We start from the raw sequence: 18,006 nt of genomic DNA, 5'->3' as shown, positions 1-18,006 counted from the left end.
AGAGCAGCACCCGCGGCCGCACGGGCCGGTGGCAGCGGCGGAAGGCGCGGCACTGCTGCTGCTGCTGCGAGTGCTGGTAGTGGCTGTGCGTGCGGCTGCCCAGCAGCTTCCGCGACCCGCCGGGGTGTCTCCCGCGCCGCCCGGGGGGCCAGCGCGACCGGCTGCCGCCCCGCCGGGGCTCGTCACCCTTCAGCGGCGGCGGGAAGGCGCCTCCCGGCGCCCCTTCGCCTCGGGCGGGTTCCCAGGGGGGGCGCCGCGCTCCGCCGCCGCACACCATCAGCTCCGCGCGTCGCAGCATCGCGGCCCGGCGCTCTCACATGCTCCTCGCCGCCGGCACAACCCCGCCGGGCAAGTCCAGCGCCGTCGCCGCCCTGCTGCGCCTTCTGCCCTCTTCCCCTGCGCTGAGCGGCCGGTTCCCAAGAGCCCTGCGGTGTCCCCGCTGGCGGGGGCCTCCCCGGGCGCCTCTACCTTTTCACGATCCGCTGTGTTTTTTTCTTGAGCGGAGCGCGTTTATAGTGCATAGCCTGGCTGAAGGGCTGCGGGCTGGGGGGCAGCTTGACGGGCTCCAAGCCGCCGCCTCAGAGAGATGATCTCGCTACTCCCCAGCCGGCAGCTACCGTGCTGTCAGCGCTCCGCCGCGGGACGGCGGGCCGGGGCCGGGGCCGGGCCCTGGTGGCCGGCAGGGGGCGCGACCAATGTGAGGGTGCCCGTGACCTGCACCACCACCGCACCGCAACTCTCTCCACACCGACTGACGGTGCGTACCCCCACACCCCCTATTTATACCGTTCGGCGCAGTCCAACTGCGGCCGCGCCGCGGGGGGGAAAGCACAGACGGTCCTGAGCAAGCTTGTCCTCGCCAAACCTCGCTCTCCGTGCCCACTGATCGCGAGCGCGTTGTAAGCCACGACGAACCGCGTCTGACTGCGCGCTCGTGTCTCCCGGTTTAATCCCGGGATCTTCCCCCCGTGGGACGCGTTTTGGTTTGGCTCGGCGCTGCGGGAGCGTTTGTCTCTTCATCCCCTATTCACGAACACCATTTGCGCTCAGCTCCCTGCGCAAGTGCCGTTGCCCTCTTCTCCGTTACGGCGGCAATACGTAAACTGCTTAAACTGCCTGTGAAGGGGGGAGCTGGGCGGGCGAAACGGCTTCGGTGTGAGCTGGTGCCCAGTGAGGGTGCGGGGCCGAAGGGGCGTACTCAGCGCTCTGGGGGCAATGACCAAACGCTGGGAAGCCGCGGCGCTCTGTGCCTCGCCTGTAACTCCTGACTAGGGCCGGCGTCACCCCCGGGGAGCGGTGATCTACCCGCTCACAAAATGGTGCCCGTGGCTGAGCGAGGGGTGAAGGGGCCTTTCCCGCCCAGCGCGCGGGGAGGCGAAGCCTCCACAGCCGTGAGGGGGAGGAGCGGCCCGGCGGGCCGGCTCAGGCCTCGGCGTGGGGGAGGACACGCTCCGGTGGGGTTTCCCCCGGTCTGCCCCGCTCCGGCGGCGGGCAGGGCCCATTGCTTGACCGGCAACAGTACCGACGGCGCGGCCCTGTCCCCCCACCGCGTACCCGCGGCCATGGGGGCGCGGGGCGGGCAGCACGGCCTGTACCGGGGAGGAGCCAGGCCCGGGGAGTGAGCTGGCGTTCAGCTGGAGGGGAGGGGGCAAAGGAAGGGAGCCCCCTTTTGAGGCTTTCTGGGCTTTTGTTTCTTCCCTTTAACCTTTCCAGATAAATTGGTGTTTTTTAAACACTGTTTTGTGAAAAATGAGAGTAGAGACGTTCATTCTTACAGCCTGGGGACTGTCCCAGTTATTTGTGCTGGGCCGTGGTCCCTGTGCTACAAACTTCCCCTAGTTTTCAAATCCGTATTTTTTTGACTAACTACTGCACTATTGACAGTGGTTTCCCTGTACGCCCCTTCTGTATGGTCAAGATGTTTATGACAAACAAGCTCAGTGTTGTGGCCTAAATGGTTTCAATTAAAGGCTGTGCATGAATAAGGACAGTAGACATTCATGTAGATAACAGTTATTAGTATTTACTAGTGAAGGGCAAAGAAGTACAAAATATACAGAGGGGAACAATGTGAAAATCTGGATGTGTGGTAACTGCAGAGTGAACATTGGCAACAATAAATTGCCAACATTTATTTGTATTTCATTGCTTAAGAGTACGTATTTTTAAGCAGTTTTTATTTTAAATTCAGAAATTATATGGTTTGCCATTTTAAAGTCAACTGGCCTTATCACCTGTGTGTTTTACAAACTAAGTCCAAAATTGACAGAGTTGGCACTGGAGCTGTTTGAAAAAATGCAATCTCTGTAGGCTGAAGGAATGTGAGAGCAAGGGGAGGCTGCGGTCCTTTAAAGATTTGACAAATTTATGTGTATAAAAATGTAGCTCATGAAGTGGTCTGAACTTGTTCAGGATTTTTTTCAGGTAAGCCTACACGACTTGGGGAAAAATGTTCAAACAAATTAACAAAGCCACTGGTAAATTAAGTTAAGGGCTTCCTGAAGGTAATATTTATGTCTGCATAGGTGAAACTTCATCCTTCTGTCTGTTTGATTTCATACATAAATCCTATGTCTTCAGCTACCATGTTTCTCACTGGCGATCCTGAAAGGGGAACAAAAAGAACAACATTGTGGTTCAGAACAGGGAGCCTGGGGTGGTGTCAAGAGAAAGTTACTTAGTGGTAGCCTGGAGCTCAAAGTGCCTAACTAAATACATTGAACATCTAATAGATACATTGAACTAGTTAATATCTTTCTTAGTGTCTTTTGCTGTGTAGAAAATGGAAAGTAAGGTCTGACTTTGGTTTTCAAATGGAACCACTAAAGGAAATGCACATTAACCTCCCTGCTTTTCTGCCCACCCACTTCTCACTCTTTTCATTGCCAGAGAGTAGGACTACATCTTGTATTTCTGGAACAGCAGAAGTCCTAGCATCTGGTTTTGTGTCAGAATAGGTGTGGGTAAAGCCTCAGTCTTTCAAGATGATATTGATCTAAACTTTGCATCCCATGAATATAGTGATGGGGAGAGCATTGGTCTGTGCAGACTCTTGAGGTTGGAGAGCTGTTCAGGCAGGTGGGTTAGATATTTTCTTAAGAGATTCATAGATTTTTTTTTTTTCCTAGATCTGAATAGTATCCATCCTGTGCATAGAACTTGATGCTTCTTATTTTTGTGCTTAGCAGTGTGGCCAGAATAAAGTACTTATTTATGCTGGTACTTTGCTGTCAGTCTGATAAATCTGCGGAGAGATGACTCTTCTACGGCTTTCTGGAGCTGAGGAGTGGCCCAGGTGCTTTCCTGGCTGTGCCCCTGTATTATAGTGGCAGCACTCAATAGGGAGCACTAGTGGAAGAATGGAAGAACAGAGCACGTTTTTCAGCCTTTGTGGCACAAAGTCTTCCTAGGCCAAAGGATTTTTTTCCCCTGCTTTACTGGTTTGACATTCAGTGTGCTCTGTGTGTAACAGGATCAGGACAGGTGTCAGTGGGCTTGGTTATTTGCAGAGCCAAGGGTTCCTGTAGCTGGGAGTTGAGTGAGTGTCACTTGTCCAAGCAAATCCCATAGCTAGCTTGTTACTCAGTGGTTTTCATATTCTGTGCCAACAGCCGTGACCATAACCTCTTGTGAGACAGGGACTAACACCTGTCAGTCTTGTGGTCTTTGACAGCCCTGTCGTAGCTTTGGGAACTCAAAGAAAGCAGTTGTCCCTAAAGTAGTTTTGATAACTTCTTGTGACATATCAGATTCTTGGAGCATTTATTTGTCTTCAAATTACATCATGTTTTCAATGGAACTGAAAGCTGATAGACTGTGTTCTGGGTTTTGACTGTCTCTGCGATGAGTCGTTTTAAAAATAGAAACAAGGCTGCTGTGATCAAAACCAGTTTTCAGGCATTTGAACCTTGACTGAACCTCGAATGATCCACCACTTCTATGTGACGAATGATCCAAAAGATCCACCATTTCTGTTTAGTAGTGTTGAACATGTTTGCATGTGGTGTGACCTTAGTTCTAGGCAATTATGTCAACGGTTTCATTCTTTCCTTATTTTTGTCTGTTTAAATATACTCCTATGAACTATTTTCAGACTAAGATACTTCGTAGATGTGTTTCATGGGTACGGGACAAACACCGCACTTAAAAATCAAGCTGTTGTACAGAATAAACGTTGGAAATGTGTCATGATCTTTAATGTTGTGTTTCAATTTGTGTGTTTTTCTTAACAGTCTAGTGTTACCAGATTAGGACGCTGGATTGATTTTGAAAATGACTATAAAACTCTTTATCCTGAGTTCATGGAGTCTGTGTGGTGAGTTAACTTCATACATTGTATGTATGCTTTATGAATTTGAACTGGTAAGAAGGCTTCAATTATTGTAAACATGTATTGCTTCATACATCACTAGAACTGTTCCAAAATATGCCAGATTCGGAAAAGCAATGGGTAAAGTAATTAAGGTGATGTGAAATCTCTTGATGTCAAAGTGAGGGAATTAAGGGACCTACCTTTTTCTTCAGGATAGTGGAGTTTTTCAAAATCATATACAACAGTAGTGCTTTCACGGAGCCCTGAAATCTTGCTACTGTGTGTCAGCTTACAAGCAGTTCTGGAGATCTGCTGTTATGTTCCTTGCTTGGTTTAGGAAATTACACTGTATCTCTAAATTCTTGATGTTCTTCACACTGTCAGCTGCAAATGTGCAAACTACCCAAACTCTGTTTAGCTCTAAACCTCTTTTTCAAGCCTGAATGTAGAGGCTGGGAATCTGCTGTTATCTTTTTCTTGGCAGTGTGGTTTGACATCTGTCTTGTACTGCTGGTGCAGAGCTAAGTAAAGTTCAGGAATTTTGGCAATGTATTCAGAGTGACTGTTGGAATTCCAAAAGACCCAACGACCTTATAGGTCATGGAAGAGATTACCTTATAGTACAATTTCTTTAGCCGGGCACACCCATCTGGTCTGTAAATAAGTCAAAAGGCACTTGGTCAAATGTCTTGCATTGGAAACTACAATATGTACCTTGCCTGATGTCTGTGCTAAAACCCACACTTCAGTTCGGCTGAGATTAGCATGGGACATCTTAGCTCTGTCATGGGTTTGGGGTACAGAGACGTTCAGTCACTGCAAGCTGGCTGTCATACAGCAGGAACTTGTCCATGAGTCTGAGCCCCCAAAAATGAGGGGAGAAGAAATGTTGGGGACACCCAGTCACACGTGCAGCTTAAAGATAAAACAATCTTTCCCTGAAATGTTGCTCTTCATTTTTTTTAGGTAGCGTGACAGAGTGCTGACTGCAGCTGCCCCTCCTGTGCTGAGCCCCAGCTGATGCTCACGGGTAGGCGTGGCACCCAACAGCCCCAGGTGCTCTGTTGGAAATTACGTGACACATTTCTGATGATTCCGATGATTCCCGGCGGCAGCCACGGGGCATTCGGCAAAGCGGTGTCGGGCTGCGACAGACACGCAGCGCGGGGTGCGCCCCCCCGCTCACACGCGGCCCGTGCGCCCCGCCCTTCTCACGGCAGGAGACTCGGGCCCGCCCCCGCCCCGTCCTGGCCAATGAGAAGGCGCACATAGGGGGGGCGGGAAGGGTTTCCTGGTCCGCTCCGCGCCGCCATGACCTGGAGTTTCCAGGAGAGCGGCGTGTCCAATGGGAGACCGCCTTATTGCACCCTAAGTGTGCCGCGCTCCCATTGGCTGCCGCTGCCGGGTGTGCCCGCCGGTGTTTCCTGTCATGCTTTCCCGCGATTGCATCATTGCGGGCCGGGCGGCGCTGAGGTGAGCGGCGGAGGGGCCCGGCCGTCCCGGCACCCCGCAGCCCCTTCCTCCCCACGCCGGCTGGGGAGCGGTCAGAGGCCTGAGGGAGGGCTGGCGTCGGGGCCTCGGGGGCGTTGCGGGGTTTCCGGGGCGCTTCGTGGAGTGTGGCAGGGTGTGACAGAAAACTGGCGGCTCGCACACCGGGAGCCTGTCCCGCTGGTGGTCGTGACGGTGTCGCGGTTTGTGGCGCGGCCGGTGCCTCTCCTGTCACCGCCCGGAGCTCTGAAGCGCCTTAGCGGGGAAGGGACCGCGCTCGGGCTGCTCCACCACTGGGTTTTGACGTTACTCGCGCCTTGTTCTGTATGTATAACAAGAACGGCCGAGGGAGCTGGGTCTCTTTAGTTTGGAGGAGACTGAGAGGTGACCTCATTATTCTTTATAAATATAAACTAATATTAAAATAAATATAAATTAGTGTTTATAAATACATAAAGAGTGAGTGTCAGGAGGATGGAGCCAGGCTCTTCTCGGTGACAACCAATGGTAAGACAAGGGGCAATGGGTTCAAACTGGAACACAGGAGGTTCCACTTAAATATGAGAAGAAACTTATTCTCAGTGAGGGTAACAGAGCACTGGAACAGGTTGCCCAGGGGGGTTGTGGAGTCTCCTTCTCTGCAGACATTCCAACCCGCCTGGACACCTTCCTGTGTAACCTCATCTGGGTGTTCCTGCTCCATGGGGGGATCGCACTGGATGAGCTTTCCAGGTCCCTTCCCATCCCTGACATTCTGGGATTCTATAACATTGTCATTATATGTGAGATATTTTACTTCCCTGTGTACTGCACAGATTCTTTGATTTTTCTGGAACTTAGTGATTACTTAAAACAGGTACTTATTAAAGGTTAACCAATTTCCTTTTTGCAGAGTTTGTTACTTATCATGGCTTAATTTTGTTAATTAGTTGAATGAAGAACCTAAGATGCCTTGCAATGTGTAATATATCTTAAGCATTCCACATCAGCATCCTTTTAAAAGAGGGGAAATTTTTGAGGAGGGTGCACTTTTGATTAGTGTAGCTGTGATGGTTTTGATATTTTTGGTTTTGGTACCTTTGGCTCCCTTGCCCCCTGGGAGCCTTCTGGAGACTGAAGAAAGCACATTTTTTCAGTTTGTTGGTGTCATGCTTAGGAAGCGACTGTCAGGCAACAGCAGAATGTGGTTGGCACGGAACAGCAGCATTTACTGACTCAACTGACACTAGTTTCTGATTTTTTAAAAAGAAATACATAGTTCAAAGTTATCTCAAAGCAACCTATATTTTTATGTTTGCACAATGACAAATTTTATGCTTTTAATCAAGGTAATATGAAGACAACAGAGAAATTTGCATAAGACATAAGATACAGGGTAAAACTGAGTTCTTGCATAGTACAAAATGTATTTGTGTTTAAACATAGTATTAATTTATTAGTCTGCTCGCTTTTTTAAACAATATTTTAATTGGATTTTCAGCATAAAAAGGAACACTCCTTTCTGGGGGACAGATGGGCTTTAGTCCATCTCATACAGTGTTTTGTCTTGAGTGATGAGATGAATTAATCTTAATACACCCATCCTCAAGTGTCAGGCTCAGCTTGAGAAGACTTAATTCACCTGTTTGGAAATTAAAAAACATCACTTCCTTGTTTCCCAGTTTAGTTTTCTTATCTACTCAGTTTGGGGCATATTTTCAATAAGAAAAGTTGATCTCATCAGTTTTGTGACCTATCAAATAGAACAGTGGAATAATTGGACCATTATCAGTCAGCTATGAATAAGGTGTATGTATAAGTTTTCTATGTTGCCATCAACCCCCAAACTTTTGTGAAGAAAACCATGTTTTTATTTTTTTTCCTGGTATAATTACGCTTATAAATTGCCGTGTCAGGGAGACTGGCCATGAGGGTGGCAACTTTGTCTTTTTGAAGAAGAAAACTGATTGCCCTTTTTTGTTATTTTACTGAGTTTCTTCTTGCATTTCCAACTATTTGGTGGTTTATATGAAGTGCTAGTTAAAGTTGGATGAGATTGTTCAGCTTAAAAAGATATTTTAAAGATAGACGTGCATGATTTTTTTTCCCACCAGCTCTCAGGTCTGATTATTATTGCATTTTTTTCCCCTGTATAAGGCATTACCATCAATTTTTTTTCTGAAGCAACGCTTGTTCTGTAGCTTAGCATTCTGTTCCCATCCATCCTTTTATTTTAAACTTAATTGTTTCCATCTGTTCTAGAAACTGATGCTTTTGATTATCAGATGGTTGGTTAGAATATTGTTACCCCAGAAACTGCCTTTCCTTAAAGCTCGGTACCTAAAAAGGGAGAAATGGGGAGTCTAGTTCTGCATGTGGGTAAAACAGCATGTCGTTTAATTTTGGAGAAGGTGTCTGTTGATGGGGAAAGGAGGGTCCTCCTCGTCTGTGGAGGGAAGTTTGTGCACAGGTCTCTTACATGGGATAGCTTGTGGGAGAAGTTGACGGGAACAAGGATAAGAGATGGATCTTATACCCCTTGAAATTAGGAGATTTTTTGTGCACTTCTAGTTCATGCTGGTTCTCAATATTTTCAGTTTCTGAGTCAACAAAATGAGTAATATCTTGAAATCCACTTTGTTTTCATCATCTGTATGTGACGTATGTAAAGTGCAACAAATTTCTGAAATATTGGTTCTCTTCATAGTGGTGTTTTTATAGAATTTTTGTTTTAAATTATTAAATTAAAATTATTTAAAATATTTAAATTATTAAATTATTTAAATTATTGATTTAAAAAAAATCTTTAAAAAAATACGTGCTAACTTGCTTTTATGGTTTTAATGCTTTCTAATTTTTTTTTCTTCTAGATAAGAAGCTCAGCATAAGTTTGAGACTGCTGGAGTACAATCTACGAACTTTTGACACCTTTCCTGTTGAATGTTATTATATTTTAGAAAAAGTGAGTGTACTTAAAGTTCCTCAGTGATGCATTGTCTTAAACTTTGACATTTTTTGTCAGCAGAAAATGAATAGGGAAACAAGTAAACAAACCCCCTTCCTGTTTACTAATCTGTATGTAAATGTAGAGTGTTGTCCAAAAGTGTTGTTTTGTTAGATGCATTTGTGTAATAATTTCTATGCTGTCATTTGTGATGTTTTCACTCAGTTTACGTTCAAAGTAATGAGTTATCCTTGATTTTTTTTTTTTTCTGATTCAAAATAACTAGATTACTTATAGTAATGAACTTTTTGCTGTCCATATAGGAAATTATTCATATCTCTGCCTATAAGCTGATTATGCTTTTCCTGAAAGCTGATTATGCTTTTCTTTTTTGCTCAGCTGACGTTGAGCCATAGTTGGATTTTTAAATGTGGTTTGTCTTTTAAGTCAATCTCTTTAAAATTCTTTGTAACTTGAAAAAACTGACCTGTAGTGACTGTTACTTATTAATTCTCTTCAGTGATATTTTCCTAATTCTGACATAATAAACTTATTCATGGCATTGATAAGACTGTGTATGAATTTGTGCCCAGTGGTTACTGGACACTGGTTTGTGCATCCAGTGCTTCAGTTGGTGGAAATGGGCCAAAAGTGCTACTGTGATTTACGCATGGAGCCTGTGATACGTGAGCAGCTTCCATAGCCCGGTCGCAGTTACAGACCAAACTGTCAACCCATCTTCAATTTAGTAGATTATAGGGACTTGACAGCTGAGCCAGTTGCCAAAACCTTTGCTGTTATTGTGAATGCTGATCTTGATCTAAACAAAATGTGCAGATCCTTAGTCCTCTTCTCAAGTCAACTGGCTTGTAGGAAATAAGATTTAAGGTTGAATTCTTCTATCAGTTGTCTCCATTGTCTCCGGCACTGTGATCTTGGGGCTGTGATTGAATTACTGAGAAATGACATGGCCTAACTAGTGCTTTGTTCAGTGCTTTGAGATACTATTATGAAAACTCATGTACAGGTTGCATGTACTGTAACTTACTGTGCTAAGTTCTTACCTTTGGAAGAATACATCCAGGCCATGTCTGTGTGTTCCTTGTCAGCTCATTATTTCCCCTCCAGCTGCTGTGTCACCTGTGTACCATGTTGTGGGTTTCTCAGTGAATTTTTTTGTCTTTTTTGATAATTTGTGTGTATTAGTGGGGAGAATTATCTGTCATATGAAACGTATGGATAGTGGAATTTGTCTGTAGGTTTCATTTTGGGGCATTTTTTTTTCACGTGCGTTAAAGCACTGAGCCAGCAAGTTCTACGGTGTTCTGGGTTTCGTTTTAGTAAATGTTTTGGAATTTTAACGTTACCAAGCAGCATATCAACTGTAACTTAAAGTACTGTCTTAATGCATTTGCATTTGTTGTTTCCTTATGGTTCCTGTTTGACAAACCTGAGTAAATCAAAAGATGCAGTCCTTGTGCCATTCTTTGTAATTGTACAGTGCTAAGCAAAACTCAAGGCTAACAGAGCTCAGCTTGCTCTGTTGTAAGTGCTGCTGCTCCTTAGCACTTAACTTAGACGTGGAAGAGCCTTTTTCTTTGCAGTTATTTATTATAACCTTCATAACCAGTTTTTTTTTTTCTGTTATGGAACTCCTGTCTTAAATATCTGTATTCCACAGAGCTTTTGCTTAGTGCTTGCTGTAGCATTTTGTTGAAATTTGATTCCTTTGGATCATGTAGCAAGTCTGGACCACAAGACAGCTGTGTTGTGTGTTTCTAATGATGCTGAGAATTCTTTTCCATCTGTTGTGAAGAAAGTTTGTGCGTAATTTTGATTGTAGTGATTTTTGTTGACTTACCCCAAACTGGAGAATGATATTGGGTTCTCTGGCCAAAACCCACCAAATAAAAAAAGACCTTCAGGAAACAGCCAGCAAGAAGTAGCCCCGTGTAGCTTAGTTCTGGCATACTTGTAAAACTGAAGAGGAAAAAGAATAAAGAGACTAGTAGTTTCCAATACTCTGGAAGTTAGACCTTTTAAAGATACACACCTGAGGTCTTTGAGCTTTTTCTTTATCTGTTTGTTCAAATTCTTCCCCACATGTTCATCTCTCATTACTGTGTTTCAGCTATGCTATCTGAAGCTTAGCTACTTTTAGGAGCATCTGAGAATGGTGGCCTAGCTAGATGGAAAAATGCCCTTTTAAACCTTTAAATGGTGGGAATAGATATACAAAGGAGCCTCTTCCTCACTAGTTGTAGTTCCTACATTTAAACTAAGTCTCAGTAGTTCACAAAGTGATGCTGGAAGGTCAGTTTGAATTTGGAAACTTTCCCTAAAAAAAAACCCCAAACCAACAACCCAAACTTGTAACAATAAAAAAATTAACACTTTGACTATTTTCTATAGGAAACAAAATAAAAGCATAACAAAAATTAATGACCATAGTTGAGTGAATGGAGAATCTTTTTCCTGTTATAAAATTTTGGTGCTAATCTGTCAAAATTAGTAGACTTCTTTTTCTTATTTTTAGAATATAGTGCTTGCTTCTGTGTCTGCACTGAATCAAGCTCTTTGAAAAATTGAGATGTGGTTTGGTGCTATAGATGTGTAAGAGAAACTGTATTTGTGAAGTAATGTTGGGTTTTGTTTTTTGTTTTCAATTTTACTCAATATGTGTTTTCTTTTCTCTGCTTCATTGTTGCTGGGAAAGAATGGTTCAGCAAGTTCCAGAAAACATAACTTTTCCAAATGAGGAAGAGAAGATATTGGAGCTCTGGAAAAATCTCAATTGTTTCCAGGAGTGCTTAAAGCAATCAAAGAATAGACCTAGGTAAGAATCTGCTAGAAGCTGTAGCAGCTGTGTGTGACAATGCAAGGCTGGCTTAGCTGTAATTATTTCCACCCCTGGCAGCCCCCCAGTCCCGTTAACAACAGCTGCTGCTTTTCCAGTTAACAGTCTTGGGTAATGCTGCTGTCAGTGTCAGTTACCATCTATATTTCTCTTTGTGAAGAATCACAAGTGTACAAACACTAGTAATAAACCTGTAATTTCCTACTTGGTGGGTTTATAAAAGAAATATGCAGGTAAGCAGGACAACTCCTTCCTATGTCTGCCAGCTGTGGAGTGACATGCTGGCATTTTGAGTAGTGATCTTGGCAGAACTGACAATCAGTAGGAACTGGAGGAGTTGAAATGTCCCCTGCCAACTTGACACCTGTGCTGACTGATAGTAGAAGAGGAAGAAATTGATGTTGTCCTAGTAAGACATAGGAATCATAAGCACACAGATACACCTGTTTGAGTATTTGTTACACAGGTTTTGATTTAATTAAGAATGTTGTCTTGTGTTGTAGGTTTAACTTCTATGATGGCCCTCCGTTTGCTACTGGGCTTCCACACTACGGCCATATTCTTGCAGGAACCATTAAAGACATAGTAACCAGATTTGCTCATCAGAGTGGTTTTCATGTTGACAGAAGATTTGGCTGGGATTGCCATGGTTTACCTGTGGTATGTATAATAAATCTGCCTACAGATGCTGCTCCTTGCTTTGTATTGCTCTCATGCCTGGCTTTGTTGCTAAAAGAGAAATGGAAGTTCTTTGTCCGGTGTGCTGCTCTGGCTTTTGTGTGTATGGTGATTTCAGGTGCTTCCTACAGGGCACCTACCCTTCTCCAGGCACACTGTTCATTACTATAAACATGGATTTATTTGGTATGTATTTCAGATTTTTTTTTTTCTTTTGATAGTAAAGAAAAATCATACCAGGATTTTCCTTTGAAATATCTGCTTAGTTCAGGTGTGATAATCACAAAATAGCAAAAGAATAAAGCGTGCCCTTTAGCCTCATTATACTGCATAGAACATAAGTAAATTATCCAGAGAAATCCTGAAAGCTTTTGATGACAGGCTTTGTTTTTTGTCTGATTGCTTTCAATGCTCCCAGGAATATGAGATTGACAAAACCTTAGGCATTAAAGGGCCAGAGGACGTGGCGAAGATGGGAATTAAAGAATACAACAATCAATGCAGAGGAATTGTGATGAGATACTCGAAGGAATGGCAGGTAAGTAAAGACTTGGTGCATATTCTGCTGAACATTTCTTATAGTATGTGTGCAGAAGTCTTTCAGCTAGGAGAAACTTCATCCTTCTGACTGTTTGATTTCATACATAAATCCTGTGTCTTCAGCTACCGTGTTTCTCACTGGTGATCCTGAAAGGGGAACAAAAAGAACAACATTGTGATTCAGAACAGGGAGCCTGGGGTGGTGTCAAGAGAAAGTTACTTAGTGGTAGCCTGGAGCTCAAAGGGTCTAACTAAATACATTGAACATCTAATAGATACATTGAACCTGTTGTGAGACAGGGACTAACACCTGCCAGTCTTGTGGTCTTTGACAGCCCTATCATAGCTTTGGGAACTCAAAGAAAGCAGTTGTCCCTGAAATAGGTTTTATAACTTCTTGTGACATATCAGATTCTTGGAGCATTTCTTTGTCTTCAAATTACATCATGTTTTCAATGGAACTGAAAGCTGATAGACTGTGTTCTGGGTTTTGACTGTCTCTGCGATGAGTCGTTTTAAAAATAGAAACAAGGCTGCTGTGATCAAAACCAGTTTTCAGGCATTTGAACCTTGACTGAACCTTGAATGATCCACCACTTCTATGTGACGAATGATCCAAAAGATCCACCATTTCTGTTTAGTAGTGTTGAACACATTTGTATGTTGTGTGACCTTAGTTCTAGGCAATTATGTTCACAGTTTCATTCTTTCCTTATTTTTGTCTGTTTAAAAATACTCCTATGAACTATTTTCAGACTAAGATACTTCGTAGATGTGTTTCATGGGTGCGGGACAAACACCGCACTTAAAAATCAAGCTATTGTACAGAATAAACGTTGGAAATATGTCATGATCTTTAATGCTGTCTTTCAATTTGTGTGTTTTTCTTAACAGTCTAGTGTTACCAGATTAGGACGCTGGATTGATTTTGAAAATGACTATAAAACTCTTTATCCTGAGTTCATGGAGTCTGTGTGGTGAGTTAACTTCATACATTGTATGTATGCTTTATGAATTTGAACTGGTAAGAAGGCTTCAATTATTGTAAACCTGTATTGCTTCATACATCACTAGAACTGTTCCAAAATATGCCAGATTCGGAAAAGCAATGGGTAAAGTAATTAAGGTGATGTGAAATCTCTTGATGTCAAAGTGAGGGAATTAAGGGACCTACCTTTTTCTTCAGGATAGTGGAGTTTTTCAAAATCATGTACAACAGTAGTGCTTTCACGGAGCCCTGAAATCTTGCTGCTGCATGTCAGCTTACAAGCAATTCTGGAGATCTACTGTTATGTTCCTTGCTTGGTTTAGGAAATTACACTATATCTCTAAATTCTTGATGTTCTTCACACTGTCAGCTGCAAATGTGCAAACTACCCAAACTCTGTTTATTTCTAAACCTCTTTTTCAAGCCTGAATGTAGAGGCTGGGAATCTGCTGTTACCTTTTTCTTGGCAGTGTGGTTTGACATCTGTCTTGTACTGCTGGTGCAGAGCTAAGTAAAGTTCAGGAATTTTGGCAATGTATTCAGTGACTGTTGGAATTCCAAAAGACCCAACGACCTTACAGGTGAAGGATGGTCAAGTTGACCTAACATGGTGAAGAAATGTCAACATTAGGTCCTTTACGTGGTAGACTTACAAGGTGAATTGCAGGAAGAGTTTTAACAGAGGTATGCTGACAAAAAGCCCTTGAAAAACAAATGATATACATACTAAAGTATCATTGATGTTCTTTAATATTAGTTTTTCTAATAACCTTCAGTTATATACTTAGTTAAATATGGTTAAGGATTTACAGAATTTCCAGAGATCTCTGAAGCCTTTGTAAAGGGCTGCAGTGCCAACGAGTTTTCAGTGAGCACTGAAAAGATGGTGAGAAGGGAGCAGATGTTTAACTAACTTAGCTGAAGGAACCGTGCATGATGGCAAAGCTAAGACTGACAGGGAACCTTTCTTTTACATGTTACAAAAATACTTAGTGGCACTTAAATCCTATTTTGCTAGCATCTTCCAAGGACCATTTAAAAAAAAAACTTGACTTGAACTAGCTGCAGGGTCTCTCTCAACAACCCAAGTCTTTTTTTCTTCCCTTTGAAAGATGATTTCTGGTCTTTCTCCTGGCATGCAGAGATCATGGTCTCTGCTTATTTTGGGTACAGACTCTAAAATTTAAACTTTGGTTCTCAAATCTCTGCGGCATTGGATTTCAGGGAGTATATAGGCAGACAACCTCTTAATTTTTTACCTCTTTGCTTCCTTCTAAATTTTCTTGTAATTGTGTAATGCTTTTGACAGGATAATCTGCAATTTTCTAAAAAATACCAGATTGTTACCTAGGCAATCATCAAAATTGAAGCCTGTGTTACTGAAATTACATTTTATGTCCATTAGAAGTGTTCATTTGAATGGTATGTTCTAGTGTTTTATTTTATTGTATTTTTAAAAAAACTTTTATGTTATATAAGAGTTCCTTTTAAATTAAAACCAAAAACTTTAGTGTCCTGATAAGTATCAAAGAGAAACTGCGGATTAATTTCTGCATTGACTGACTTGGTGACCATATTGGCCTGCTCTTAGGCCCAGAAAAAAACGCTTTGATGATAATAGTGGTAATGAACATTGTAACCGTGGATTTTGTGGTTAAAATAAAGTAAGGGCTTTGTCTTTAGTCTTTTAATCAGCTAAACCTACCTGTTTAGAGTTTGGGGTTTTTTTTTTTGTCTCTAGCTCTTCCTCAGACTTGCAGTTCTGGAGTGGTCTCAACTAGAATTTGTTGCTTTCTGTGAAATATGTTTTCATCCATGATGTTTATGTTGAGTTCAGTGACCTAATGTAATACTCATGATAAATGTTGTTTCCAGTGGTGGCTGATTTTGTCCAAATTATTTAGACTTTAACTAGTTTAGGACTCAGACACCAAATACATCATTTATTAATGTCTCATTTTGCAGTGATACCATACTAGCTCAGGATGCTAGAGAGCATTCTTTATCATATTTTGTAATGGGTGTGTTGGAAATGACTGCTTTGTAAGCATTTTGGTGCCGTGCCATATGGTGGTTGACAGAATAGGATGAATTTTCAGCCTACTAAATTTTGACTTGCAACAAAATTTCATCCAATGCTAAAATCATGGCATCCTGGCAGAATTTTTCGGGGGAATGTTGGTGTCATTAAGAGATGAAACTGCAATGGTTTCTCATGTGAAGACAGTCAACTCCTGAGCTCTTAGATATGTTGAATAGAACTTTTAAGTTCTAATTCTGTAGAATTTGTATATCCACACTGCAGCCAGCTTGAATCTCAGTGAAAATGTGTCCTTCACTGAAAACAGTACAATGAGAACAATGTTCTTGAGGTAGGAAAAAACGTGCAATATTTTCTTGCCTTTTTTTTTTTTACAACTCATGAGATGGATGACACTGAAAGCAGTTTGATGTGATGCGATCTTAAACTTCTTACTAATCTATAAGCGGTCCGAAAGAAGTATGTGAGCATTGAAAAAAAGTACAAGTACAAACCAAAAAACAACTAGTAAATTGTCTTCACTGCTGGCTTCTCACGTAGTTATCAGGCCAGCTGCAGGTTTTCAGCTCCAGAGGAGATTCTCCGTGGCCACTGAGGCAGAGCACTGAGGTGCTGAGGATGGTCAGAGCTGCGGAGCTGCTGCTCTGATCACCTGCGATTCCAGGATCCTGCTTTGCACAACGCTTGGGGTCAGTTAAACAGTTTTCTGTCACCATCCAGTGGCTAAATTTAGAAATTGCAGTCCAAATTTTTAAAAAACAATTGAAAGCTGCATATATCTTTTCAAAGGCTTGTCTGTATAGTGTGAAACCACCAGGTGCTCATGTAGCTCACTGTAGCTATTGCTGTACCCTAAGAAGATACTCTGGAGTCTTTTTGTGATAACACTGGATAGTGGGTGGGGAGAGAAAGAAAACCATTCCTAGTTGTGGTAACAAATTGGTACTTTATGTGTTTGAGAACATAGCTGCATGCTGTAAGCATCTCTGTTTGCTGGGGCAACGCAGTATGGAGCTCCCTTTGGTGATGGGGCTTTTTGTCCATTTCTGCCTTCCCTCCACTGGACCCATCTCAGTTTCTCCAGCCTCAATTTTAGGGTTGTTATTAAGAAGAGACCTCCCCTTCCTTACTAGGTGTGGCTTTTGGCCTCGCAGCCCTGCCCTTCCGTATTCTATAGTGGTGTCAGCCCTGAGATGCCCCTGCACCATTTCTAGGCTGCAGCTGAAGAGGTCGTAGGTACCTCCTGAAACTGTAACATTTGCCTTGAGTTACCTGATTCCCTGTGTGCAGCTTTGCTTTTGTTTTGACACAACATTTTTTTCCCATGCTGTGTATTTTCCAGATGAACTCTGTCACTAAATATCTGTGTCCCGCTGCCTTAGCCCTTCTGAGCGAGAAGGTGAAGGGGGACTCCCCATTGAGAGGAGGACTGGTTTATTGTAGAGATCAAAGCAACTCTATTGTTATGTTGCTTATTTCTTTTCTGTGAAGCAGTAAAAGTTGCGGTTTGATTTAGTTTTCTTCTGCGTGTGGAATTATCCAGCCTAAACCAAAATGATTTCGGAACAGCAGATCTCTGGTGTTCTCTGGGTCTTAATAGGAATAACTATGCATTTTGTGTATTCTGTGACTCTTCAATGATTCTCTAGAGAAATAGCATTCGTAAGATTTTTTTTGTCCATTTTTCTACTAGCTATCTGCATTTATTCTCATACTGTTGTTTCTTTTATGCACTTAGTGTTCTATGCTCCTTTTTGTTACCTTCTTGCCATTGCAGCCCTTGTTGTTTTATGTCCTTACCTGTATTTGGAAGGAGGATTACACTTGGGTGATCATTGGGGTAAGTCTAGTATCAGTTTCAGATATCATTTAACATGCTGAGCCTATAATTACATCAGGGAATGCCCTTGCTTTTGCTGAGAGCTTGGAGGGTAGATCTGGAGCAGAGTGATCTATACGCTGGGATTTTAAAGCTTTCACTGGTAGTGGAACATAAGACTTGAAAACTTCTGTACTTAAAATTCTCAGGCGACAGAACAAATGCTTTTTCTGTCTCTCAAGAAGGTGTCGTTCAAAGATGTTGTTCTAAAGACAGGCTGGCTGTGTTTGTTAGTGGGCTTAATATATTCTTCGTATGTTCATGCTTCTTTTGACTCCTGCCCTGTGTTTTTCGTCCCCA

At 42.8% G+C, this 18,006-nt stretch overlaps 1 protein-coding gene across 6 annotated transcripts in view; it reads left to right on the top strand.

Moving 5' to 3' along the window:
* The first annotated feature begins 641 nt into the window (after positions 1-641).
* The window catches only part of IARS1 (isoleucyl-tRNA synthetase 1), a 106,199-nt gene continuing 88,834 nt past the window's right edge, over positions 642-18,006 (top strand). For 3 of the 6 annotated variants that reach the window (XM_080350829.1, XM_080350824.1, XM_080350828.1), the window contains exons 1-8: positions 642-757; positions 4,233-4,315; positions 5,279-5,368; positions 8,650-8,741; positions 11,440-11,559; positions 12,084-12,240; positions 12,677-12,796; positions 13,693-13,775. In XM_080350829.1, coding sequence (XP_080206955.1) covers positions 11,441-11,559; positions 12,084-12,240; positions 12,677-12,796; positions 13,693-13,775 — 479 coding nt within the window. In that variant the 5' untranslated portion in view covers positions 642-757; positions 4,233-4,315; positions 5,279-5,368; positions 8,650-8,741; position 11,440. Of the gene's footprint in view, positions 758-4,232; positions 4,316-5,278; positions 5,369-5,771; positions 6,125-6,182; positions 6,308-8,649; positions 8,742-11,439; positions 11,560-12,083; positions 12,241-12,676; positions 12,797-13,692; positions 13,776-18,006 lie in introns of those variants that run through there. The other 3 variants (XM_080350825.1, XM_080350826.1, XM_080350827.1) reach the window with 3 other exon arrangements.

The sequence above is a fragment of the Nesoenas mayeri genome (assembly GCF_963082525.1).
Source record: "Nesoenas mayeri genome assembly, chromosome: 10".
In the NCBI taxonomy this organism is placed as follows: Eukaryota; Metazoa; Chordata; class Aves; order Columbiformes; family Columbidae; genus Nesoenas; species Nesoenas mayeri.
The sequence above is the reverse complement of the archived record's forward strand: the minus strand, read 5'-3'. Positions and strand labels throughout refer to the sequence as shown.